At 46.2% G+C, this 27,442-nt stretch overlaps 1 protein-coding gene across 4 annotated transcripts in view; it reads right to left on the reverse strand.

The window, feature by feature from the left end:
• Positions 1-631: 631 nt before the first annotated feature.
• RTN1 (reticulon 1) overlaps positions 632-27,442 on the reverse strand; it is a 98,936-nt gene continuing 72,125 nt past the window's right edge. For 3 of the 4 annotated variants that reach the window (XM_027458049.3, XM_072038158.1, XM_027458051.3), the window contains 6 exons: positions 5,471-5,678; positions 4,431-4,569; positions 3,493-3,562; positions 3,066-3,112; positions 2,916-2,974; positions 632-1,438 (listed from right to left, as the gene is read on the reverse strand). In XM_027458049.3, the coding sequence (XP_027313850.2) occupies positions 1,396-1,438; positions 2,916-2,974; positions 3,066-3,112; positions 3,493-3,562; positions 4,431-4,569; positions 5,471-5,678 (566 nt within the window). In that variant the 3' untranslated portion in view covers positions 632-1,395. Of the gene's footprint in view, positions 1,439-2,915; positions 2,975-3,065; positions 3,113-3,492; positions 3,563-4,430; positions 4,570-5,470; positions 5,679-16,192; positions 16,567-27,442 lie in introns of those variants that run through there. The other variant, XM_005029228.6, reaches the window with a different exon arrangement.

Below are 27,442 nucleotides of genomic sequence, written 5' to 3' on the forward strand. Positions count from 1 at the left end.
AGCATTTTTGTTATACACTTGTACATGGCCAAATAACAAGGCAGCCCGACCTAGGACAAATGTCACTATGCCCATGTGGAACAGATGAAGGCGAATTAAATGAAGAAATGCAAGAGATTTCAATTCAGAAAGTTCAGATAAATGTTTAAGGATCTAGTTCTTGGTGGAAAAAAAAAATGTTCTGCATAAGAGCTTCACTTTGGTGTTAGAAAATAAATAAATGCAATTTGGTGGAAAAGGTTTTGATGTTCACATTTTTATTAAAAAAAAAAAAAAAAAGAGAGAGAGAATAAAAGATTTTCCACTGATATGATTTACAAATTGGAAAATCATTCAGCACTTAACCAATCTGTTTTGAAGAACTTTATACAGATGCTGACATTTAAAAGCCTTCACCTTTGTACAAGAGCAAATCTTTATTTCAGTTCTCAGCCTCTGGGCTTAGAACTTTTCCTAAGATGTACTAAGATCTTTTTGTAATTTCTGTTCTTTACTTATCAAGATGTGAAACTGACGAATAAGCTATGTAATGCAGACGATCATGTTAGACTGAACCATTTTCTGAGGCAAGGCGTGTGTGGATGTGTTCAGTTTGCAAACGTCAAGAGAATCCCATTGGCAGCAAGAGGGAGAACTTTTTACATTTAGTAACATTTATTTCTGCATTCGGTATCAAGTACATAAGTGCAAATATTCAGAGTCCATAATTAAGTCCATTAGGAACTACAGAGAATGTAATACAAATTGTAATAAATTTAACAAGCTGGAACTTTCCAGTTACCATACATTAAATCAGCCTGTCAATCCCTTACGACAAAAGTACTGGGTTTTGTTTTCGTTTTTTTTGGAGTTATACAAAACTGATTACCATAAGTACCGATTACTGTTTATTTTATTTGTGCTGGAAAACACTAAAACATCAGTCTACAATTCTATATAGTTAATAAAGATGAATCCAACCAGCAACCCAGTGACGTAGAAGCAATTTTAACTATTGCATCAGTGCGCTAAGCAGGAAAGCCCCTAGCCACATATAACATTAAAAGTTATAGAAGCAATGCCAATAGAAGAAGGAAAAACACTAAAAAAATAAAATAAAAAAGGTCAATATTATTTAGGCTCTCACCATCATGCACTTTATAAGCAACACAAAAAACCACATCTAGTACACTTTTCTCTTTACTATACTTTAGTGCTTGACACAAGTGATTGCAAATATTCTAAGTGCAGAAGCAGCAGGGGAAAAGCACTGCTTCCGAGTTTTATCCTTCTAATATTATGGTGTCGAGAAAAAAAAAGAACAATAATTTTGCAGTAAAGTGTAAGAACAGAGCTGTTTCACTCCAGATTCCCCCATTATTCACTACTGTAGCTGATGAATTCTTGATGTCTGCTTTACTCTGCCTTTCTCTTAGCACCTGGGATTTTAGCCTGAATCCTAGAAATAAAGAAAGAAAGAAAGAAAAAAAGGTTTATATGGTCAGGCAGCTATTCTGTTCCAGTGGATCCCCACTTGGAGTCCTAGCAAGGGGTAATTTTCTTAGCTTGCATTTTGTGCGTTGCTGCCACTGGTGGGCTATAGTCTAGTGAGAAATAGAGGTGATGTCCATCTGTGTGCTCCTATAGGCCCCAAGTTGTAAATGCCTCATTTTTTCATTGGATATATTCAGCGGTATTCTCCCACCCTTTTTTTTTTATTCTACTGTGGGCTATTGTCTACTGGAAGCCAGAAAAGAAGTTTTAATTATTTTTTTTTTAATCAGTACAGACTTTTAGTCCTGCCTAAGGCTATGGGTTTGCAACATTGCAAAAATACTGTCTGGAAATGTCCCCTGGAAGCCTTTGAATCAATCTCCTACCTGAGGCAGGACTATCGCCAATGCTAGATTAGTTTGGCCATGGCTTTGTCTTGCTACATCTTGAAAACCTCCAGGGAAGGAAGTTCTGGCACCTCCCTGGGCAGCCTGCTCCAGTGCTATATTAACCTCCAAAAGAAGAAGTTTCTCCAAATGTCCAGCATCAACTTTCTAAGCTAGATTTGTGCTGTTGCTTCTTGCTATAACTTTTGCCTCTGCTGAGTTTTGCTCCATCCTCTTGTAACCTCCCATCAAGTAATTACAGGCTGCTATGCAATAACCACTTAGCTCCCACCCTGTCAGGCAAAACAAGCCCAGTTTCCTCAGCATCTCCACATGGGCCACTTGCTCTCTTTCCCTCACCATCCTGTAGCCTTCCACTGGGCACCTGTTGTTCAGTCAACTTTTGCAGAGCCATGTATTCAAGCTGCTGAGATGTACAGATCCACCCTTCAGTCCATCCATCCTGTTTCAGTTATTCCCAAGTGTTAAGAATTATGCTTAGACCCTCACTCTCCTCTTATGGATCCCACAAAAGCTTTTGCTAGGCAATGCATTAGGCCCCAGAGCAGACTGCATCAACAATGTCATCCAGTTCTGACCATGCTGTGGTGGTTTGTGACACTCCAAGTCATGGTGATTCCAGAAATTTGTTTTCTCTAACAGGGTGCTGTTCTAATTCCCACTTTGTTTATTAACATTATTATTATCTCTAATGGACTGCATCCCTGCATGCACAAAGGGAGGCTGGGGCAGTCAATGAGGAAGAGTGAACACATTTCTTGGGGTCTGGTCTGGTACAGACATCACTGCTCTTTGGGCTGCTCCATCCTCATCCCTCAAAGGGCAGGGGAGGGGAGAGAAGGATGAAGGATCACAGCTCTACCTCAACCTATACTCATCTGAGGACTGCGATCCTCCAGGGATTTACCCTCTTGCAAGCTCCTGCATGCCAGGAGCTGGGGAGGGCATCATTCACGGGACACATTGTCCCCAGGACCACCCAGCTCTTAGCCACCCCAGTATACCACAACCTCACAGCAGGACGTTTGAACTCACTTTGCCACAACAGTGTTTATGTGGGTCCGCACAAGTCCCAAGTATTGATCAATCTGTGCCTGCAAGGAGCAAAAGGAGACAAAGTCAGTGGGGCATCCGGAATGTACAACCACCCATGCACCCGGACTGCAAAGCTGCGGGTGGACTTACCTGGTACTTGTCATATACAACAGGGAGAGTAAACATAGACACCACAGCTGAGGAGAAAAAGAGCACAGTGTTAAATTCCTGCTGATCAGATCCCTCCAGAGAAGAGACCTACTTTGAGCAGGGACAAACACGTATCATGCCACTTGGTCAGCTGATCCACCAGGGATCTTCCTATTAAAAATGAACTTTGCTCAAACCTCCCAAATACGGATTTTCCCAGTTCTCTGGGACCAGTAGCTGCACAACCGTAAAACGCAAATTGGTTCTAGGAGGACAGACAACAGAATAGGAATAATGAATAAGAGAAAATACGAGCTGATGGTTTAACTGTGGGGAAGGCACAACAAAGAGAGGTTGTTTTGCCTACGTAAAAATCACCATGGAATTAGAGTTAAAAATAGATTTAAAAAGAAATGATAATTTTTACCCATTATCAGAAGAGTCAGGCCATTGAAGAGGGCTCCCACATAAGTCAGCAGCCACATTAGTACTGCAAACTAAATTAAGGACAGATCATTACATCACCTCCAGTGTCAGTGTAAGAAGAAATGAGTTCACTTAACTAGCTAACATAATGGCACATTAGCCTTTTTTAATGTGTAAAGGGACTTGTTAAGTAAGGCACATTAAGAACTAGGTACTTTTTCTGAGTGTCTAAACCCATTTTCCCTCCTGCAGATCACTGCTTCATACTCTCTTAGCTGAGCTTTCCTGTATATTTAGTGTTTAATTGCATACATTTAGGACCCTGCATCCAATTTTGATGAAGGCAAGGGTCATCCCACACAAGTTAATCACAACCCCACAGTGATAATCCCAGTGACTGAAAAGCCTTGAGGGCTGGGAGATGGGCACATTTTTCTAAAAACCTTTCGTAATTTAGCAGCCTAACCCATGTCTGCTCCCTTAATGATCATCCCTTTGCTCTGGAGAACACCTGTTTGGATGTAAGGCTGAAAATAAATTGCTATCTCAGCAGGGAGGGAAAGAGGGCATTCCTCCACAGCAGGAAAGGCCACCATTAGAGGAAAGCCAGAGTGCCAAAGGGATTAGAGGGGAACACACCATTTTGTGGCAAGGTCACAGAGAGCACAAGACAGAGATGCTTCCAGACCTGCAGTGGCATTAAGCTGGTCCTGCACCTTTTGTAACTCCTGTATTACGGATAAATAACTCCAACTGCAGATTGCCAAACCTCTGAGGTACTGGAAGCGAGCAGATTGGAAACCAAGTAGGAAAACAACTTTGATATCTGGAGCTACACAAAACTAGGTTTTATAAGGACAGTGTCAACAAGGGAAGCAGCACTTTGAAATGTAAATTGATCCTCCAGAGAGGGGTTAAAAATATTTAAAGCAATCCTACTTTTAAAGAATCCACGAGGTCCTGAACGAGAAAGAGTCTCCTCAGCTCTTTGACTGTGCTGTTGACGTATAGCTGGAGACAGTCTGTGTACTTCTGGATCTGGTCCTGTGAGAGATTCATTTCCATATCCAAGTAGGCTCTGCCAGAAACACGGGTGTGGTTACAAACCCAGCCAGGTTCACCTGCCTTGCACACTCATACCTGTCTGCCCATCACTCCCTCCTCCCCAGCCCTCATTTCTCTGCAGCTGGAGCAATGCGTCCCCTTCCTGCGGGCACAGAGCCACCAGCACACACCATTTTTGCCGTGCACGACCAGTCTCCCAGGGCAATTTCTGTGCTGGGGCTGTTTCCTTGCAGCCATGCCCTGTCCACACGCAGAGCCCAGTTTGGATGCTCTCTCTCTTTATTATTCCCAAAGGGGATTACAAATCCTAGCTGGGGCGATTCCCCACAAAGCTGATCTGATTCACAGGTCACTGCTCATTGGCACAGCAGAGGAGAAAGCACCACTGTGGGGGCAAACAGCCCAGACCCTGCAGAGGGTGGGGAGAGCTTAACCAGCACCATCACGGCCTAGCAGGGCTGGAGAAAAGATATAAACAGTTCCCCTACTTGCCCAATAAAGCATGCCCTGAGGCAATTCTCATTCTACTTGCAGAGATACTGTATTATCAGTAGCTCTAGTGAAACTCCTTTTCTCCATTTGCTTATAATTTTTATGATTTTTGACTTTCAAGAAAAAAAAAAAAGCCTGTGTCTCAGAGGATGATTGCTTTTGTAATTGTTCTTTTTTTTTATTTTCTTTTTTTCTTTCTTTCTTTTTTCTTTTTTTTTTTTCTTCCCCCCCACCCCCCCAGAATCTAAGTCAATATTGCCTTACAGCTCTTGAGACTCTGGACAGCAGCACAAAATATTTCCTCTGTTATGAGCAAGGATTTTATCTGGTATAAAAGCAGCAGCTGAAGAAACGTGAATTGCCACAAGGAATGGATCCTCCACAAGATAAATGGCCCCCAGCCACAAGTACAAAGCACTCACTTGAAGGGATGGCCCTCGTCCGTCTTCTGCACGGCCTGTAGGACCGATTTGTAGATTCTGAAGCTAATGGTGGCTGAGAGGCCGGCGAGGGCCAGGTAGGCCACGACGCTGACGACGCTGAACTGGGTCAGGGAGAAGAGCAGCAAGAGGAGGCTGCCGAACACGATCCCTGTCTGCTTGATGTCGCGCCAGTACAACAGATCGATAGCTGGGGAGAGAAGACCAACATGTTAAAGGCAGGAGCTGGGAGGGCATCAAGGCCGCTGCGATGCTCGGGTCCTTCGCTGGACGAGAAAAGGAGGAGATGGTCCTGCTCACGTCTGAATTTCCCGAATTTCCTGACTTCAGGGATGCATGGAGGAAATGAGGATCGATCACCTGCTTGAAATCCTTGTATTTCATGCACTTGTGTTAAAAGTGGATGATTATCCCCAACCATAGCACGGTGGTAATCTTGCAAGGGCAAGGCAAATGCAAACTGGGGTTTGTGTTGTTGGTAGGGTTGCATGGAAATTTGCACCCCAACTGCATTTACCTACTGTCCATCTAAGAATAGTTCCTATCGTACATTAAAATTCAGAATTGTTATTATTTGTTTGGTCACAAGTCCAAATGCCAATTTTTTTCCACTTCTGGATCAAAACGTGTTCAAGTTTTGGTTGTTGATAAATGAATGAGATAGTTTGGGGTTTGCCACAATAAACCAGTTTCCAATTCAAACTTATGACAATATAATTTTGTTATTTCTGAAGTTGTAAGGAAGGAAAAAACTCCTGATTTTGCCACCTCTTAATAGTTATATGTGTAGGAAACCATTTAGTTACATGGGTAAGGGACATATGGGACCTTAAAATGCGGAATAATTCCTCTTGCTGCTGCAAATCTGAACATTTCAGAAATATTTTTAAAAGCTTTTCTATTTTGTAGATAACTTTCCTTGTCTAGATACAGGGGAGGTGTTAGTTAGAACAAAGCAAGCGTAGAAAAACATTTTCCAGCATTTGCAAAAGAGTTCGTTTTGACCATTATTCCAGTTGTATAACTTATCCTAGCTACTCCAGCAGACTATCCTACTGAAGGAATAGGCACTATAAAAGCAAAGTGTTAAGAAATGATCATAGGATGTCGAGTCCACGAAGGTAAATTTAATGCATTTGCACCGATAACCCGTTTCTAAGCAGGCTTTTCAGCCAGCTGAAGAACAGGCTCATGACAATCTAAACAAGGCAGTGCTAATTTCACACACTGTCCTCATGAACAGCTTGAGCACAACACCAGCCAAACAGATTTCAAAGATGCCACTTGTCAAATAATTCTGAACAAAGAGTAAATTCAGGAAAAATGCAATCTGTCAAAAAGAAAATTCACAAACACAGAAAGAAGCAAAATTAATCCAGCGTAGTAGTTCGTATCATCTAATCTCCAGAAACTGTGAGTCACCACTGCCTGTTTCCCTTGAGTCAATGAGCCATTACTCATTACTATTACACATATTAGCATTGCTTTTCAAAGTAATGGGCTTGAGTGCAGAAATTGCTGTTGCGTTCCTGAACTCTGGTCCCTTCATGCAACGTTCACGTCCTACTACGATCTGCATCCATAGACACAATATAATAACTCTGATATTTCTACGTGTCAGTGCTCAGCCCTGGACCTGTGATCATGAGTGCACACAACAAGATGGGTGGCACGTGGTGGGGTCCTGGGTGTGAGTACACAAAATAGGGACCACAGCAGAGCCTTTCCAGTCATATGGCCATGTCTCCATCCTGCCCATACTGCAAGGTATGGACTGGTGGATGCTCCAAAAATGCACTTACATCCTAGGACATGCACCCACACCACGGAGATGTGGAGCAGACCCAGCTGTGTCCCCACAGGCAGCTGGAGCTCCACAGGTTGCTTGCAGGGTTGCAGGTTGGAGAGCGGGACTTGCAAAGCATCCTTACAAAATGGCATCCAGATGACAAGTGTGTGGTGTTTACCACTCTTCATACTCTTTTTCAGCGAGGACGCTGCAAAATTCTGCAGCACAGCACGGCAACTGGTGTGCTTTCACCCGCGAGCATTTGGACAGGAGGTATTATTCACAGCTTCATCATTTTTATGCTTAAAAATTCCTGTCAGAAGACAGCATTGGAAATTTATGCAAATCTCACATTTTGAGGCACTTAGATTTTATGTCACAAAATACATCCGTGTTAAATGAAGTGAGCACAGGTGAGCCAGCTCAGGGTGCTGTATGTGGAATAGCATCTGCTGATGAAACCAAAAGGTCACGCACCGAGCACAAAGGCAGTGGACAGGCAAACAAATGAGAGCTGAGCCACAAAATTCCAGCAGGCCATTTCAGTGGAGTTCCCTGAGTTATTACCAATTGCTGATAAGACTCAAAATGTGCAACTAAGCACTCTCACCTTCTTTCTAGGATCTTCTGCCTCACATCCCCTCAGACTGGGAGATTTTCTAAATTGCATTTTCTCATTCCTCTCGGCAGGGAAGGTGCTGAATGACCCAAGAGAGACTTGTCTGTGTGTGTATATATCCTGCAACCTGCCCCTTTCCTGCTGTGAGGTGACTGGGGTTTTTACTAAGCTGCAGCAAGGAAAGCCTCGCCACCACTCCAAGCGAGATGGAGAGAGGCCAAATGACACAGTTCTGGGGCTGTGTGCATGCGTGAGAGAGGAGATGAAAGGCAGCTGGCCTCTTTCGCCAGCCAAACGAGACCTGGGAGGGAGGGATCCTGTGTCTTTTAGACCTGACGCGAGTATTCCCATGTGCATGGAAAAAAAACATGCCAACTGCTAGGTGGGAAACCCCAGGAGGAGGGAGATAGGGGTTTAAGGGTTCTTACACAGCTGCCCTGGTGCCCAGGTAATACCTGTCCCATCGGTGTCTGGCATTGTCAACAGATGCCAAGAGGCAAAGCAATGAGAAATCTTCTTCACCATCAGGTGAGCCCAAGACTGGATACATCAACCTCCTTCACACCCCAGTGTTCGTTCTGAATGAGGATGAAAATGAAAGGTGAAGTTGTCAGCCACATTTATGTGTCTGCGTCATGTTTCATCTCATCCTATGTTCATATAAAACCAACTCAGGCAGCAAATGGCGACCTCGAACACTTGCTGGCCCCATGGGTTTACTCCCTTCAACAGCTTGGGACATACAAACGGTGGCCTGAGTCTTTAAGAGAGGGCAGCTGCCTGTTCATCCCTACATATGCCAAATTACTGACCACCCAGGCTCAGGCTGGCTTCCCCAGTGCATGGGGAACACATCGAGTGTGAGCTGAGCTGGAGCTGCTCATCTACACCCACCTCTCTGCTCAGCCAGGCTGCAACAGGCTCTGAGTCCAGCTCTCACACGGGGACATCAGTCCCCAGGGAAATCAGAGGAGAGGGCATGAATTAATGAAGTAATAATTAGATGCTTTGGTCAATGCTTAGTGAAAAATTGGCCCACAGGGAAAGAATAAAAGGTCCTGGTGCAGGCAAAGGTCCTGCAAGCCTTGGGCATGTTGCAGACTGTGTGCGTGCGTGCGTGTGTGTGCCTGTCCTCAACTACAATGGCATGATTCTGAGTGATGCAAGCTGAATATGCATGAAGCAGGAGGCTGGTGCCATGTGAGCCTGTCGATATGTGATGTGCATGCAATTGGACAGGGGGTCAATCTGTCTGGCTAAGCAAGACACATTTCTGACAGCCAAAACGCCGACTTCAGAGCACCTTCGGCTTGTAGCGAGTATTTGCAAACAGGGGTTTGGACAACAGGCACTGAAATCAGCCTCTGTTTCATTCAAAACCTTCTTTTTTGAAAATCCCAACTCTAAAGTCCTGGGCATGCCCATTAACATGCAGAAGCTGTTCAGTTGTAGCTTTCCATGATCTCCCTTCAACCTCCTGGAAGGAGGGAAGCAGAGTCCCTCCTTCGGTCACTTTGCTCTCTTTCCAGCACAATGCACCAGAGCTCTGGCTCATTTGTGGAGGTATAAAAGGACTCTGGGTTTTGCCAGAACAGTCTCAGACTCAAAGTCTTTGTATTTATTACAGGGACTTGCCAGCAATCTCTAAGAAAGCAACGTTGCAGACTGACGCAGGTCACTGCAACCATCTTTGAAGGGTGTTTCTAGAGAAATGCATTTTGATGAGCTATTTATCAGAAAGCATTGCCTGTCCATATATATTTTTTTTTAACTGACAGCAGATTTTGTAAAATGTTAGTCAAGTAGCCTTGGATCTGAAAGAAAAATCTTTCAAGGATGCCAAGCAGCATCTCAGCTACAATTCATGGTATAATTCCATCTCATTAAATGAATTGGACTTCTCCATTTGGGGCCATCCCCTGGACTAATGATGCACAAAGATAAAACTATTTGATACAAACAGCCACTTGTGGGTATGAGCAGCCAGTGTTTGTGAGGCAAATTACAAGTAACCTCTCAAAATATAAGTAACCAGCAGTGTGCAATGCTTGTGCCAGCAAGGAACTGCTTGCCAGTATGATGCCTGAAAGCTCACCCAGCTCACATCACAGTTTTCAGCTGAAAACGTTTGGATATTTGGCATCACAAAAGCCAGCAGAGAGACTTGGGGGCTGGAGAGGGCAGTGCTGAGGGCAAGGGACGGAAGGCTTGAGACGGCTGAGGCAGCCTAAGAAATGATGCTTCTGAATCCCTTCTGGTGGAAACAGTGAGGGTTGGGCTGTGGTGGTTTATGTGGTCCCCAGAAGCATCGTTATGTGGGGCAGCTGCTCCTGGGAGATGATTCTAGAGAAGCCAAATCCAAACCAACCTGTAGCTGAGATGCCCTCCTCCCCTCAGACTTCTGCATGATTATGTTTTTGAAAAATACTGTTGTAAGAGAAACAAGGATCTTTTCATTCCATGTCTTGAAGCGAGCAATTTAAGATGAAAATCAATGAAGATTAATTGTGCACAGGCTGGGCAATTTGCATCTTCCACAGCTTCTCCCTGTCTTCCTCTGAAAATCTTTATTCTCTCCTTCTGACTTTGCAAGTTGTTCCTCGCGGCAACAACTGCATGAAAAATAAGCATGCATGAAGCAGCATTCATATGGTAGTAAGTATAAAAAGTGTGTGCAAAAACCTTGTGTCCAGCCTTCAAATGAGGCCCATGGACCTTGAGGATCGAATAAAGGTTAGATGCTTTCAGCATACTAATATGCCCTTGGATGTGATCAAGCTGCCCTCCCTACAATTGAGGCCCCACTGGGCCTCCTTAGGAGGTAAAATCAATGGGTTGTACAGCTTCGTTCTTTATGTAATGTTAGTATTAATGAGAAGTAAGAAAAAGCTGTCTATATACAGTCTTCAATTCTGTATATGGTGCAGTGTAATATAGAGGCACTGCATGATTCATGTCTCAGGCCTAGTGGCAGTGAAAAGCCTGGGAAAGCCAATTTAAGAAGGGCAGTCCTGTTTATAGCATTGTTGTAACAATATTTGTTAACAAATGGGACTGCTGGAGATGAGTCTTTGTATTGAAGTAAATATTGCTCATGCTGAAAGAAATGTCATTTTGCAGCTTTCACCACAGGCTGCAGAGCCAGGCTTTCCCTCTTCTCCCCACTGGAGGATCCAACGTGGCCCTTGCTCTGCTCCCCATGACAGATCTGATTCAAATGTAATACAGATGGATACAACATTTACTGAGCAGCCTGGTGCCTTCAGGAGACTGCTGTGATTAACAGCAGAGCCAAAACAGCGTATTTGTGCTGTTTTATGAGGCCTCTCTCCTCAGTCTTTATCGCCAGCCTTGAGCGATCTCTCCATACTTCTACCTCTTGTACACATTTTGTCCAGGAACTTCCCATCCTCAGCGTGGCTTTATCACCTCTCTGCTCCAAAACTCAACCTGAAAGTTTAGACCTGCTTGCTCCCCAATTCCTGATGAAAGAAGACCTGGAGATGGGATAGGACGAGGGAAAAGGAAATTCTTGATACGAGATGCCCTCCAGGTCATATCCTCCTCCATCTGCAAGATTAGGATTGCCTTATGTGAGCAAAAAAATAAGGATTTCTGGCCTTAAGTGAGGCACCAGGCTGGGCTTGGGTAAACAGAAGAAAGCACAACAAGGCTGGCAATAAAGAAATCAGCCCTGCAACCTCTCCTCACATGAGTCTTCTGTGACTTGTTATTATCTTCATGTGAGAGAGGATCGAGAGCAGTATTTAACCCAGATGCAAGAGAAAGCCACCTTCACACACCTCCTGCTCATCAAACCATATCACTACTTGCCTTTGCCAGCTTCCATGAAGGATGTTATTGCTCTTACCTTAAGAGAGCAGAGAGCAAGGAGACCAAGCAGAGTCCTTGAATGCACTCTCTGAATGCGCATGATGCTATGGAAATGTTAAGATTGTTTTGAGATGCTCCTGGACCAAAATAACAGAACCAGACCCTTTCTAACTCTACCCAAACATTTGAAAAACTGCAGAAAATCAGTGTCTCAGACCTACTTCAGTCATGAGAATGACATGGAGAGATTATCCCTTCTGATGCCAAAACAGCCCCATCAAATTCACTGTTAAACTTTCTAGAGACCTGGTGAAAGCAAAAGCAGCCCCCAGCTATTTCAGCTTCCTTCAGCTACTGCCCCATCATCACTTTCTTCATAGAGTTTAAATTACTCCATAAGGAATATATTAAAATAATCTTAATTTAGGGGAATTTTCTCCTTGTTAAGGCAATGGAAGAATATTGTTTATCTATTCTTAAAAGAAAAAACAAAACAAAACAAAACAACCAATACACTCAGACATGACCCAGGATGTGTACAGAGCATGTTTTGGCAGAGCTATTGAAATCTCACTTTTGATATCATCTCAGTCAAGGTTTTTGTTGGCATGGTTGGCATGAAGCTCACATCTAAGAGAGTTTATCCTCTAGATTGAAGCTCTCGATCTTGCAGTCCTGTTGCTATCAACAGGAATGTGCCTGAGGAAGGACTGATGAAAAAAAATGAAAGCGAATCTGAAAGTGGAAAAAAGATTGACAAATTTCATTCAAATTTCACAGGAAATCACCTGTGAAATCAGGAAGTCAATTACCCACAATTTAGTTCTGTTTTTTGTGAAAATTGGTTACATCAAATGATAAATTCATTCCGAGATTTTAGCTTTACCAAGGTCCAACAAAAGAACCAACTTCTGGGACAGATCTTTAGCTCCTGCAAAGAAGAAGCACTCATTTGAGCTAAACAAGGTGATCCCACAATACTTTACAAGTTTAGCCCACCATACTTTCAGGAAAGCACTGACAGTATGAAGGTACCGATTGGCTGAAATTATGCTTTCATGGTGATAGCTATAATTAAACAGACTTCAGAACTGTCAATAAGATTATACATTAATAGCACGCATCCGTATGATTGCTATTGAACTTCTTTGTCACTCTAGAAGTGGGGATTGTTGCCATGAAAAGCTGGTGGAGCTTCTTGGCACCCTTTAGAAAGCAGTCAGTATATCAATCAAGAAAGGAAGCCGGTTCTCTGGAAACAGCTGTCAAAAAAAACAACACTACTCAACAACTCCAGTTCCAGAGGAGTTACGTCAGCTAGGTGGATGTGATGAAATCTGCAGTCCTTCTCCACATTAGTTTATATCATAATGCAGATAATATTTAGGATCATTCCTACAAGCAGTTCACAGGCCTTTTTCTCTTGATCTTTTGAGATTTTCTTTCCTAATACGTCTTGCAGGGTGGTGACACTGCAGGACACTGCGTGGCACTTAGGCAGGCCACACAAAAAAAAAGTAGAAGAAACAGTGGAAGAGGAAATACTCGTGGGGACAACTGAGCTGCCACCAAGTAGCTCCAACGAGCTGGGGTGCCAAGACCTTCCTAATCCAGAGAAACCTCTCCAGTTATAGGGCTCATAGGGCTGAGGCCTGTGGAGCTGGGCCTAGTCCCTAGGCAAGGAGACCTGCTCCAGCCTCCCAAGCCCAGAGGCCCACCTCATCCCACAGCTCCCCTCAGTGAGCCGGGCACCATGACATTGCTGTGTGAAGGTCCAGGCCAACCAGCGTGCCCAGCTGGAGACATTTCTCCGCACACCCATGCCTCATGCTTGGCTCCATCCCGGCCTACTTCAAATGCACCGCCTACCAGTGCGAAAAGATGGGTGTGGAAGGCAGCTGCCATTCCCCAAAGCCTCCCGTGACAATATTTTGAATGAAGCAGATGCCCAGCAGGGGCGATTTACTCTCCCAGTCTCCCCGAGAGGCTGTGTCATGATCTACCATTGACACATCATGCTTTACTTGATGCATGGGTCGCTAAAACACACTGCAATCTTTTAAATGTATTTAGCAGCACCAGTTGCTTCGTTTCGAGGAGAGTAATGATATGTAGATTCAGTGGGGCAAAGCCAAAGCCTCACCAAGCATCCCTGCAGCTTCTCAAGACCCCTACCAAATTTTACACCAATTTTCAGTAGTATAAGGGCAAACCAGTGATATAGCTAGTCGCAGGCATGATTGTTTATTAATTAAAGCTTATGTTAACCTCAACATTTTATTTCCATAATTTCAGTAAAAATATGCTCAGTATTTACTGAGGTCTGGGACTGCATCTGTTACGTTCACAGCCATATTCCAGAGTTTTCAGGGAGGAACCATAATTCCATTGATAATGAACTTGGCAAAATTATACAATTCCAGATTTTCATGAAACTGATATTCTAGGTTGAGCCGGAGAGTACGTGAATAACAGATATTAAAAGAATCAGTGCATCGAGCCTTTAGTCTTCATTCCCCTGAATTTTAAATTTCTTCTATTTTATCTCGGACTGATCAAAGAATTTCAGTGGCAGAAATAACACTCTGTCTATTTCGTGTATTCTGCAGGATCATTTTTAAAGCATAAAGCACCACCCAAGAAAAAGAAAGATATGCAAATGATGTGGAAGTGAGGCAAGTGATTTATTTCAGCTGCGTTTTTTTTTTCAGATCTTTTTTTTTTTTAAATCAGCATGGGTCAGATTGTGTCATATAATTTCCAGCAAATCTGCCTCTTGATTTCCAACAGAACACAGAAGGAGAGAAAGACTACTATTATTATTGATTATTAATTATTAATTAAACAATAACAGCACACCCTTTGTCATCCTCCCCTTTTTAACCTTGTGAGTAAATATTTTTTTCTGCTAAAAAAGGAACAGATTCAGTCTGCCTCTAAATACAGGTGGTTCAATAACCTGACTCAGCAAATTAATATTTTTAGAAGGATCAGCAAAATACTTAGCCTTTTTGGAAACAAAACAAACAAAAACCTGAACCCCACCTAACAAGGAAGTCCACGTTTGAATCTCATGTGAAAAGGCTCCCAAGTTTGGCTGTGGCTCTCCTGTATAAGCTTAAGGAATCACACAATCCTATAGAAAACCCTGGCCCTTGATTAAGGTATGGAAAGCCTGAGCTGCCGCAGGCTGGCATTTAACAGGTGCATCTGTTTACTTTCCTGCTACTCGTTTTCCTGAAAAAAACAAAACACCTCAGACCATAACCAAATTAAGACTGCAAAAATATCACGATCCCTAGAGACAAGGGTCTGAATGTCTGTCTTCCCCTGCCTCCTCCCGCCCCAAACCACCTTAGGAAGGTTTTCTGCCTTCGGTTACATGTCGCTGCCTTTATGAAACTACGCCTGCAAGCATCCTGGATGATGCTACAGAGTATCTCTCCCAGGAACCCTGCTGTGAGCATCATATCCCATCTATTCAGTGTAAACACGCACCTTAAAATTATAAAATACATTCCAACAAATCCTGCCCAAAGCAGAGAGCAGGCTGCCCGGCAGGATCAGCCGCTAGCTTTTCTCCCTCTAATCTGCCGACCGAGCAGCGTCACAGAGACTGTCTTTTATCAAAACAAAGGCTGGATGCTGGCTGGGAAGTGTGAAGCCGACTAAAAATGGCTGAAAAGCTGTCCGAGGCGCCCCGGAAGGTAGCCAGCCCCACCCAGCGCAGCCACCGACCCGCTCCAAAGAAGCAGAAAATAAACCCAAAAGGGAGATGCTATTGTTCCTCTCGCCTACGCGGCAGCAGACCACAGCATCGCAATATTTTTACCCATGAAGGGGGCTCAGTGGAGTGCTCGAAAGCACAATAAAGGCTTTTTTTTTTTTTAAAAAAAAAAAAGCAACTCTACAGCAAAGTACGAGGCGGGTGGCGATGCCGCGGTGCTATCGCACGTCTCGCCGGGGCTGCGTTTTCTTTGTGTCGACGCTAGGCTAAGCCCTGGCCATGGGTGTGTCCGTGGGCAGGAGGCACCGAGGCACCCAACGCAACCACCTCGAACCCTCGCCAGCCCCAGCCGGCACAAATTCACCATCGCCCGGCTCTCCTAAAGCCCGAAAGGTCTGAAAATCCTGCCAGAGACTCCGGGGTGAGGAATGACACCGCTAAAGGCAAGGGTGGATGCTTGGGAAATGAGCTGTGAGGTGGGAAGGAAGGTCCTGTATCCTGGATGCTTTCAGGGCGAGACAGCTGGAGATGGGAGAAATACATTCAAACGACACAATTAAGGGCTTTTTCGTCCTTTCCTTCTTAAATTACCCCCAAATAAAAGCTTCGCGGGGAGGGAGATAAAACAGCATGCACAGGCCCACAGGTGAACAATGCAAAAAATGGATGGATCCTGCCTTTGCCTCCTCTGCCATGCAGTCCTTCTAGCATGCAACACTCGAACAGATATAATACCCTGACATTTCCAGTTGCTCCAAAGACAGTCCATCTTGGTGGAGTCGGCGCTGGCTTGCATCTCGGAGGGTTGGGGAAGGGCCGGTGCTGCGGTCGGAGGCACTGCGTTGTTAGCAGTCAGGCATTCCCCAGCATGGGTTGGGTTAGCGGGTATCGCTCCCGTCTCCCCGCTCGGCTCCGGACTGATGCTGTAAGCAGCACAGGCGGAGGGGGGAGGGCATATTGTACGCGCTGCGGTCTCCACTGCAGCAAATCAGCGGTGTGATGTGGTTGCCCTAGGGAGCAGGCTCCTTTGAAAAAGGGGATGCGGTCCCCTTTCAAATCAAAAGCTGGCGCTGGCTCGGCGGCTTAGCCTCCCGAGCCATCGAAATGGTTAAGGCAACCTGACGGCAGAGAAATAAAAACAAATTCGGGGTGGGTGGAGGCGGGGGGGGGTGTGGGGGGGGCACCGTTTCCTATACGGCTGCACGGTTGTGACTATTCATGTTCCAGAAATTTCTTGGGAGTGATGAAATCTGGTGTTTTCTTCATTTTTTTGGGGAGGGCCAAATTTCCCTGTCTACCCCCAGGTGTTGGTGCCCCCTCTCCCCTGCCTGGCTGGGTGAGGTCTTGGAGCAGGCAGGAGAAAACCAAAAGCAGGACCCGATCCCATCAAAGCGACCCGATCCCATCAAAGCAACCCCCATTTTACTATTTTTTTTTCCCCAGAAACTATTCCAGAAACAGCAAGAAATAGCAGAGCACCCACACCCCGTGCACCAAGCCCTGCCATGGTGGGATGCTGCGCACAGCAGCCTGCTCCTGGGCTGGGACATGTGGGCTGCAAACGCTGCCCAAAACGCTGCATACATCAGGATTCAGGGGGTGAGACAGCAAGTTTATGGGACAATTTGTGAAAAAAGTTCTCTGCAGTAATTCAGCACACTGCTGGCTGAATGTTAACACCAGCCCTGGCACTCCTGCCCCACGGAAGATGCTGACTCTGCCTCAGTTTCCCCATCAGGAAACTAAAAAGCAGCCTCACAGGGGTGTCACAGGTAAGCCATGGCCACACGGTACTCAGCAAAAACTGGGAAAAGAAATGCTTTATATTCACCCAGCTTGTTTGCCTTTTCAGATTTCTGGCAGGCTTTACTAATTTATTAAATATTTTTATTTTAGCCATATTATATTGACTTTATGCTTTTAATAAGGAAATGGACAGCAACACAGAGACAGTGGGTCCCATACAAAGCAGCATGGGGAACCGAGGTTGAACGTCTCTGTGTTTTTGGCTCCGAAATTAGAAGATTTTTAACACTTAAGTTAACAGAGATCTCCCCAAATGGCACTACCGGGTCACTTACCCCTCCTGCAGGTAACTCATCCCCCAGAAGAAAGCCCGAATTTAGGGAGCAATTCACCACAATTATATCTTAACCTTTACCTAGGGAGGTCTGCTAGGTTTATGGAGGGCAGCAGCTATTGCTTGCATTTCAAAAGCATCTCTGAAATCCCAGAACGGCTTGTGCTCAGCTTAAATCCCCTAACAGAGAAATAATTAACTAATTGGTGCAGAACTGGCTTCAATTGTCATTGCATGTAGTAAGATTAAACAATCTACAAACATTATTACAAGTCCTGATTTTGCAGGCTTCCTGGCTTAGTTAAAAAAAGGAAGAAAGGACTTGGCAAGGGATGATTTCCCAACATGGTCTGATTGGTTTAGAGCCTTCACAAAAGCAGAAAACATCCCTATTGTTGCTTTCTGCCCTGCAACAAGGTCCCCAGCACCAACCCACAATACAAGGCATTTACAAGTAACGTATATGAAAACCACGCATATGAAACTCCTAAATCCTGGAGTCCCTGAAAAAAGAAACACAAATAAACCTCCAAGAATGGTGCAATGAAACTGATGGCTATTGTGCATGGACCACCAGCAACACTGCAGTAAGGAGAAACAAAATCTCACTGTAACCTGCATTTCTTAGCCAGCTATGAAAGACTAATTAATTCCCTTTGCACAGACGAGTGGTCCTTGTACCTTTAACACCCTGGTCTTGTGGTGATTCCTCCTTTCCCTCATTGTCAGCAGAGATTTTCCTTGCCCCAGACTTAGGTCTCCACCTCCTTCTTGTCCAAGGAAGGGCTGTGAAGCTGGTGAAGGTTCTGGAGAACAAGTCTTATGAGGAGGGCTGAGGGAGATGGGGTTATTTAGCTTGGAGAAAAAAGGCTCAGGGGAGACCTCGTTGTACTTTACAGTTACCTGAAAGGAGGTTGTAGGGCTTACCTACAAAGAAGGTTACCTTAAAGAAGGCTGTGGTTCTGTAGTGAGGTGGGGATTGGACTCTTCTCCAAAGCACCAAGTGATAAGATGAGGGGAAATGGCCTCAAATGGTGCCAGAGGAGGTTTAGGTTGGATATTAGGAGAAATTTATTTACAGAAAGGGCTGTGTGGCAGCAGAACAGGCTGCCCAGGGAAGTGGTTGAGTCACCATCCCTGGAGGACTTCAAGAAACATTTAGATGTAGAACTCAGTAGCATGGGTCAGTGGTGGATTTGTCAGTGCTAGGTTAAAGGCTGGACCAGGTCATCTTAGAGGTCTTCTCCAACCTGAATGATTCTGTGATTCTCCAGGCTACCAAAATGAACCCTACCATAGTTTTCCTGCTTCAATTCCTGCTTCCCATTGGAAAAATGTCTCTTCAGACCTGGCCCACGTAGTTCCTGTCCCACACTACTTCCAGGGCTATTTTAATTCATGGGCACCAGAACCTGCTGCTTTATCAACAGTGAGAAGAACACGCTTGTGTCAGAACCAGGACCCAACCGGTGTTGTGAGATGAACCAAATTAGAAAATAGAAATGAGATCAGAACATCTTGTGGTGCACACTAACTCATCCGGGGAGCTTCCAGTGCTGAGCTGAGCGAGGGAGAGAGGCAGCACCTGGCATTACGCCGTACGTGTGTCTACCTAGACTTGCACACAAAGTTTAACAGGATCACAGTCAGCAGTGGCTGGAAACAGAGCTAAAATTGCAATTGATAAAAAATGCATCTCTATAATGAGAATTTAAATTATGCATTCGGTAAGGAGCGAGCCAGAATTAGGACTAAGCAGTTGGCCATCAAGAGACTGAGGAGCTATTTCCTAGAACTATTTCCTTGCAGTAGAGCTAAACCAGGGCCATCGACTAAATCTGTACTGAGCAGAGAGGAAGGCACAAACAAGCCTGCCTGGATCTAAAAAAGGCGAGACGTGCACAGGTCAGAGCTCTTGGCACGAGCCACTGGATAAATGCAGTGTTGGAGGAGAAGTTTGCTGTCATCATGAGCAGAAGCAGGATTAAAAGCACTAAGTGGAGCTTCCTTCCCTTCAGAGCATGGTCTACAGCAATCCTCCTCCTGCCGCAGGACATTACTGAATGACTGAAGGTCTTTAGATGTTTTAGTGAGGTCACCTGAAGTTTAATGTTGATGGCACAGCCACGAGCCAAGTGGGCTCATCAGTATTTGCCTGTTACGTATCTCTGCTAGAGATAACGATCCACGTATGATGAAGTTAGGGGGAAGGACTCAGTAAAATTAATTATCTGTGTATTTTCAGCTCCTCCTAACCCTGCACTGAAAGAAACCTCAAGTAATTCATGAGTAGAGGACTGCCATCTGCCTCATTTATTTCCATCCCTCCGGCCCCAACAGGGAGTGCTGGATGGGGTGGGGGCTGCAGCTCAGCCAGGGGCACGGGCACCCTGCCACGGGCATGGGGACACGACAAGCCCTGTGTCCAAACTGGTTCTCTACCAGCCCTATCTCGCTCTTTTCCAGAGGTCCTCTCACTTCCATGGTGAGCTTTGATGAGGTCAGGGTTAGCAGTATTTATGTTTTTTTTTTATATAGTTGAATCAACATAAGAGCTCAGAGCATCAGGACTCACCGTGTTCAACCACAAGAAGGATCAGACACAGCCTTAACCTCCAGGGCTGCCCCTTAACAACCCTGCTGGAGGACAGGGGTGGAAATCAGCACTGATTTCAAAGAATATTTTACGAGAAGAAATTCAAAGATAGAGCTAAAATTGTCACCAGTTCTGCTCAAAGTGCCGTGACTTTGAAGACACTTTGGACTGACGATGCTTTTCAGACCAGAGCTCTGCATCACTCCACGTCAGCACATTGTGGGACACATTGGGGACAGTGTTGGGGCTGCAGTGTGGTGCTGGAAGATCCCAATGCTTAGCCCTTGGGGGAACAAGAGCATTAAGGGACATTTCTGTTGTTTTTCGGTTTGTTTTTTTCCTAGATGATTTGCAACAAATATACAGAGGATGCTATTTTAAAAGTCCCATTAATATACCTCAAAGCTCTAAAGAGCAATGGGGAATATTTGCCCGAGTGCTCCAAGCCAAGGGCAGCCAGCGATCACATTTTGGCGAGGAGGCCATCAATAGCGGAGGGATGGGCCAGATCCTGGCTCTGCTGTCTTGCTCGCATTCGTGCTCAACACATTTTCTGGGCTGCAGAATTGCTCAGAGGCAGCTCAGGTGAAAAGGTCAGGAGCTGGGAGATGCTGCCGGCTATTTCAGGTCCATCACCACTCACAGTCTAGGTGGTACGTGGACGGCTTTGTCCTTGTGTCTCTTGCCCTGGGCTTTGATGTTTCTCTTAGGAGATGTTGTACAGTGATGAATTACTTATTTTCTCAGCTCTTTAGGCCACCAAAGGAATCGATAAGCTGTTAAAGAGACAATATGGTCTCAAAGTGCTGAAATGTATGTCTAGAGCTGAATGCTCACAACAAAAGAAATGCCGTGCCCCAGCACATCACATCATGTTCCAGCTTCCCTGCAATTTTTATTTTTTTATTTTTTGGAGATATCTTGGAGTGCCTGGGTTTATCAGGATTTTTAAAACCATCAGTCGAAATATTTGGGTGGTTCGCAGGGACAAGAAGTGTGTTTTGAGGTGTGTAGCTAAGCTTCTGCTCTGCTGCCTCTGTTTCTCTCTCTGCTCAGCACGACTGTTCCTCATGCCCATTTTTACTCCAAGTCTGAGCTTATCGGAAGGCATTAGGCAACAGCCCTGTGACACGAGTCAAAAGAGACATGAGAAAAATCAGGTGAAACACATTTTGCACTTGCTTCCCTGCCTGGGAGCGAGGCAGCCTTCCTTTGAATCCCAGTGGAAGAGCCATGTGGGGGGAAACCCTGAGATTTGGGTCTATTATTAAGAAGCAGTTTTCCATTTTGGATTCTGAACCACTGATGGGAACGGATCCTTTTCACCAACCATCCCAGGGATGTTGGCTCCCCTGCAGTGTCACCAGAGCTTGCTGACTAATGCGGGTGACAGCACGTCTAAGATGTAGGAATCAGCTGTGATTTACTCCTGGCTTTTCAGCAGTGGATGGTTTCTCTTAGCTCTTTAATGCTATTTTTGAACCAGAAGGATCCTAAGAATGAAGGCTCTATTCCTGCCATTGACCTAGAAAAGTCTTTTGCTTCTTTCCAGTGGGACTTCTTTTTGCAAGTGCTGGGAACCTTAAAATTGGGCATCTCCCTCCTCTGGGGGAGGCAATTGTTACGTCTTCGTCCCTTCTTCAACATATGATCAGTAAAGCTGCTGAGACCCCAGAACTCTGTCTGACCTCCTGCATTCCCCCGTCAGAGCAGGCTCGTGCACCGCTTGCAGCCTACCCCTGTCTTCAAGCCCGTGCTTTTAAGTCTGTACTGCTAAATTCATCTCCCTTACAGCACTGCTGGTGCTGCAGCTGGCATTATTAATTCCATTTCATTAACTGATCTTCTTAATGGACTGGAAGACAAAAGAGAAGACAGTCCTGAGACCACAGCGTTGGCTGGGCCTCGGGAGATCTATGTTCAGCCCTCACGCCTGCCAGAGGCTTCCTGCGTGACCTTGGGAATCCTCTCTCTTGGGTCTCTGGGTCCGCTTGGTCTATTTAAATTTGGGTCATCATCTGCTTTTAAAGCTTTATTTCTGCAGCACCTGGCACAACATCTGCTGCTCGAGTGAAGCAGCCTCGTGCATTTTTGTAAACAAGTTGCAGGCAAGTGTTGCTGGCTGGCGTTCTTGGGCCAGCGGAGACCAAGCAAGATGGTGAAGACGAATTGGGGTTGCGTGGCTCTTGGAAGGGGCGAAATCCTGCCTGGTGCTGCAGACAGAGGAGCCTCCCCTTTGGCCAAGCATGCCCCGCAGAAAAGGGGAGGACACAATTATTATTACCTCCCAAAATGCCTTGTCCTGTGGGTGTCTCCATCACCATTTGTAGGTGGAGTGGTGCCCAGGGCTGATGCTGGAGCTGTGCAAACACAACTGCAAATTAAACCAATAGCCCACGGGCAGAGGCTCAGGAGACAGAGGTTTCTTTTGCAGCGGTGCCACAAGCCTCTAGTTCAGGCTGGCATCCTCGCAGGCACCCAGGGGTGCTGGTGAACGGGCCGTGGTTTGCACTGTTTCTGCTGGCTCCTGTACCCACCAGCCCTCCTGCCAGCCTGACCCCAGTGAGCAGGTGAAGGTACAGAGCAGACCTCAGCTCCCATTCCCCAGAAAAGCCATTTTCTTTGGGGAATGGGGTCATTTAACAGGCCCTCAGCTGCCCACCCCTCTGCACCGCTTCCCCCATCCGCTACGCGGGGGCAGGCGGGATAAATGCACTGGTGCCAGAGGTCTGCAGATGCTGTGGCCACGCAAGCACCACTCGACCATCCCACAATTGTCATGGCAACCCCAGCTTTCCCTGGAAAACAGCAGCAGACCATGAACACGCTGCTGGATGCAGCAGCCACGGCCCCAGCTTATCCCACAGCCCTGTTGCTGCCCGCAGGCACCTGGGGACCAAAATGCTCTCTGCACGGGGAGGGATGCTGCTTGAGTCCATTCGCAGGCTGGGGGGATGCACAGGATTCAGCTGTTATACAGGAAAAAAAGTGGCTGAGGAGGGGGAACAGGTCAGAAGGCAACCAGCCCAGGGTAATCAGAAGAATTGCATTGGGAAATGATGTGCCAAGAAAGTGGTTAGAGTTGTGTTTGCTGGGAAAAGCGCAGGGAAATTAGTTTTGTGGGACATTTTAGGCTATCAGCTGAAAGAGCAGCTAAGCAGGAAAACAGCCAGAGCTTGGTTATAGGGGGGTGGCCCTGCCCTACACATCCCCCACAAGGGTCAGGGGGAAAGGGAGTCAGAAGATACCATAAGGAAGGTCAAGCAAGCTTCCTTCCAGCATCACATCTGCAAAATATGCAATGCAAATCCAGACCCTGAAGCCAGCTCATTAGGGACTTAACATCAGTCATCCCTAAAATGAGGCATTTTATAGACGGAGACACAGAATGAGGAAAAAGAGAAGGAAAATAAAATGCAGAGTCCAGAATAATCCACCGAATTTGTGGAAGTGGGTTTCTCTCTGAAAAACAGATCCCGTCTCTGAGTACTCAAGTAACACGCATCCTCTCTGCACTCCCCCTCTCTGCACACAATGAGAAAGCCTTGATTTGGAGGCTGATGTCAAGTATCGGAGAGAGGACAATTTCATTTTCCATTCTCAAGGCCGAGGGATTAAAGATACATCGGCAAAACCATTTCCCGTTTAGAAAACCCAGCTGAAAGGGCAAAGGAATTCAGATGTGCCCGACGACGTCTCTAAACACCGCACACCACATTTTCCTGATCGCTTCTGCAAAGGAAAGATAACCCTCTGCTCCGGATGGGGGTGAATATGTAATAGGAGGTATTGAGCGAGTTTGAATTAATATGTAAAATGGATTTATTTTGCTATCTTTGTGAGGATGGGCAGGATGGGAGTTTGCTGGGCAAAACTGAAAAAGGGAAAACATTCCCCTTGTATCACAGGACGTCTAACCTCTCTGCTTCGATACCGAATAGCATGTGGGTATGGCAGAAGCAGCAGCAATTTCCGAGTGGCACTGTGGGTGTACGGGGTACAGCCCCAGCCCTTGTCCCAGCACACTGCATGTGAACAGTGCAGGGTGGCAGAACAACAGAGCGCGTTTTCTGCATGGGTACTGAATTCCCTGCCACAGGTTTTGCAGAAACTGAGGAATTGCAAAGAAAATAGCAAAATAGGATGGGGAGAGCATTGCAAAAGGTCTGCGGGGACTTAAGGAGCTGCTTCCCCCACGTCTTTCACTCCTTGCAAGCATTTTAGCATGGGAGGCTTTGCTGAAACTCCCCAGCTCAGACAGGTACCACTTCATGCTTGTAACTTATCAGATATTTCACTCTAAACAAAATCATCCAGGTTCTGAATTAACCACATCCCTGTATCCCATCCTCTTGCATTTCACATGCCAGATACTTAAAATTATTTTTCCTTTTTTTTTTTTTTTTGTAAATGAATTGGAGAGAAAATGACGTGACATTAATTTGAATCATGATAAATTCAAGAAAACCACAATCTTTGTATACACAAACAAACAAGCAAACAAACCCAAACCCCAAGTGCTGCATTTTGCTTTGGATGGACCTCTCCCATCACAGGTAGAACAAGACAAGGGCAGCTGCTGCTGAATGCCATCCCAGTCCTGGGCCCCACTGTTCACCAGCACCCGTGGCTCCAGGCTTTGGAAACCTCAGCCTCTGAGCAGCCCCAGCACAAAGCCAGGAGATAACGGCCCCCTAGATTAGGATGGCTGGTACTAGGGCCAGGAGAGACAAGACAAGAGACTTCATTTTGGAAGCTGCAGCTGTTACCTTTTCCAAAACTTGCTTTTTAATTTTTTTCCCTCTATTTTTTTTTTCCAGGTTGTCTCGCATTCAAAGTGATCAAAGTTCCCTGCAAAGCACAGCCTCTGAGTTTCAGATAAATATAGCCGCGCTGCTCTGTGTTTGTTTGTTTTCCCCAGGTTGCAAACCTGCAGACAAGACCTACTTATTTCGGAGAGGGGCGTGCAGAAAGCAAGGGGAGGCGTGATGCACGGAGACCTGCTGCTTGTAGGGCTGCATGGAGGGGAGGATGGAGGTGGCCACGGCTATGTGTGAGGTGCCCAGCCCATGCCACCACACAGGGGGACAACCCCAGCCCTTCCAGCCGTGGCAGACCCCTTGGGCTCTGGGTGAAGCCACACACAAGGGAGGAAAGGTCCCAGCCCCAATCCCCCACCCACCCCGGGCACCACTGCTCATCCCACCACAATTTATTTCGGCTTTCCAATTAGCCGGGAAGTAAACGCAGCAATTACTTTGCACGTCTGAAGTGTCAGAACTCTTGTGGCACATTTCCCCGAAGCTAAATAACTAACGGAGGGCTCTGATTAGTGTGGAACCAGCAGGCAGTGTGGACCAACATTTATTTTTACCTCTTGACACCTGAGACAGAGCTTGGTGAAGAGGATGGGCTTTCCGGCCGCTGCAGCCAGAAGGACTTGGCGTAGGGGTTGTGTCGGAAGATGATGTTCCACCCTGTTTTGTCCTTGGGCTGCCACTGAGAGAGGAAACCTTCAAAATCTGAACGCTTTGCATGTGATGGAGGATAAAACACAGCTTTTTCCATCCTGGAGAGACACCTCGCATAGGTCCCACTCAGCACCTCCCTCGCCTCTGTGCCTTTCCAAGCGTTTTTGCCCCCTCGCTGGCAAGTAGAAGGCATGGGCTGTGCTGCTGCCAGGGCTTGGGCTCAGCCCTCAGCAGAACCTGGGGTCCCACAGCAGGATCAGTCCCCATGGAGCTGTGCCCACGCTTACCCAAGCCCTGGCAGCTGCAGCTTAAGGCCCTTTTTCTCCCCAAAGCTTATTTTTTTTCTGAATCGCTTCTCCTGCAAAACACACCAGCCACCTGTAAAAGCTGTCTCGGGCACAGCCTGTGCCATGCAGCCTTGTGTAAGCCCCTGCCCTTTCCTCACCCCTCCCTTGTTTTGCCCTCAAACTGCAAATAATCTGTTTTTCACCGTGACCCAGGAGGGGAGAGGCTGCCCAGGGGATGCAGGGAGCAAATTGGGTAGCTTCGGGGTGCCGGAGTGCAGAGCAGAGGATGATTTCCACCTCCCCAGGGAGGAGATGAAGGAAAAGCGAAGGGATTACATCAAAGCTGAACCCTCCCAACCCCATATGCCCTGGCCATAAGGACAGCAGCTCCAAACCCCTCGTGCATCGGGTCCTGAGCAGCAAAGGGGCTCAGGGAGGATGCTCCAAGCCCTGCGGCAACAGCAGCCGGGCACCTTGCAAAGTTCTCCCTTTAACCAGGTTTTCTCCTCACCCAAATTTTTGCACAAACAGGAGGTGCATGACTCCTTGCAAGGAAAAGCAACTATTTTGGAAATCATCTGCTCTAAGCCTGTGCCTGATTTCGCCTCATCCAACACGTGTTTCCATGGAAGCAGAGGAGGGAGCGGGCAGCCTGCGGCTGCAAATCGCAGCTAGTTCGCCGCCTGCTCCCGAGCCTGAAGAGACAAATGGATCATTAAAAATAAAACAAAATCGAAATTAAAAAAAAAAAAAGCCCCTTCAGATAGCTGATAGTCAGTGCTGCAATGGTGCTTGCGGGGTCCAAGCACATTACAGCTGAACGAGACCGAACTTTGGCTCATTCTCAGAGGAAACGGCGAATGCGCCGAATAAAATGATTTGTGGTCTTTTGTTGATCGCATCGGTGTAATGATTGTGTGAGCACAGAGAAAGGCAGCGCAGCGCACAAAGGGAGTTATGTAAATGGATTAAAAAGATGTTTTCGGCATGGTTTGAAGAACTGTACTGCAGAGAGAGACTGAAATGAGGATGGTCTGGGAAATGAGCACAGTTTAGGAAACACAACTTATCTGCTGATCCAAACCTGGTTCAGACCTCAGGAGTGAGTCTCCTCAAGTCACTCAGTCTTATCGATGTGACCCCCAAGCAGAAACTTATCATAAAATCACAGAATTACGGCTTGGGTTGGAAGGGACCTTAAAGATCATCCAGTTCCAACTCCCTGCTGTGGGCAGGGATGCCTCCCACCAGATCAGGTTGCCCAGGGCCCCGTCCAACCTGGCCTTGAACGCCTCCAGGGATGGGGCAGCCACAGCCTCTCCGTGCAACAGCGTGACTTTATGTGACTACAACCACAAACACAAAGTTTCCCTGCCCTTAACTAGCATCTCGAGGTGTAACTTCATTCAAACACGCCGTGACTAGCAGCCTGCGAGCACGCTGCATCGTGCTGCTGAGCCAGGAGCGCTGCACTGGGAGCAATTACCGCACCTCCTCGGGTAAGAGCTGCCTCCTGCCCAAAACGCTGCGCCCTCTCGAGCGACGGAGCTC

Source organism: Anas platyrhynchos, chromosome 5, assembly GCF_047663525.1.
Source record: "Anas platyrhynchos isolate ZD024472 breed Pekin duck chromosome 5, IASCAAS_PekinDuck_T2T, whole genome shotgun sequence".
Lineage (NCBI taxonomy): Eukaryota > Metazoa > Chordata > Aves > Anseriformes > Anatidae > Anas > Anas platyrhynchos.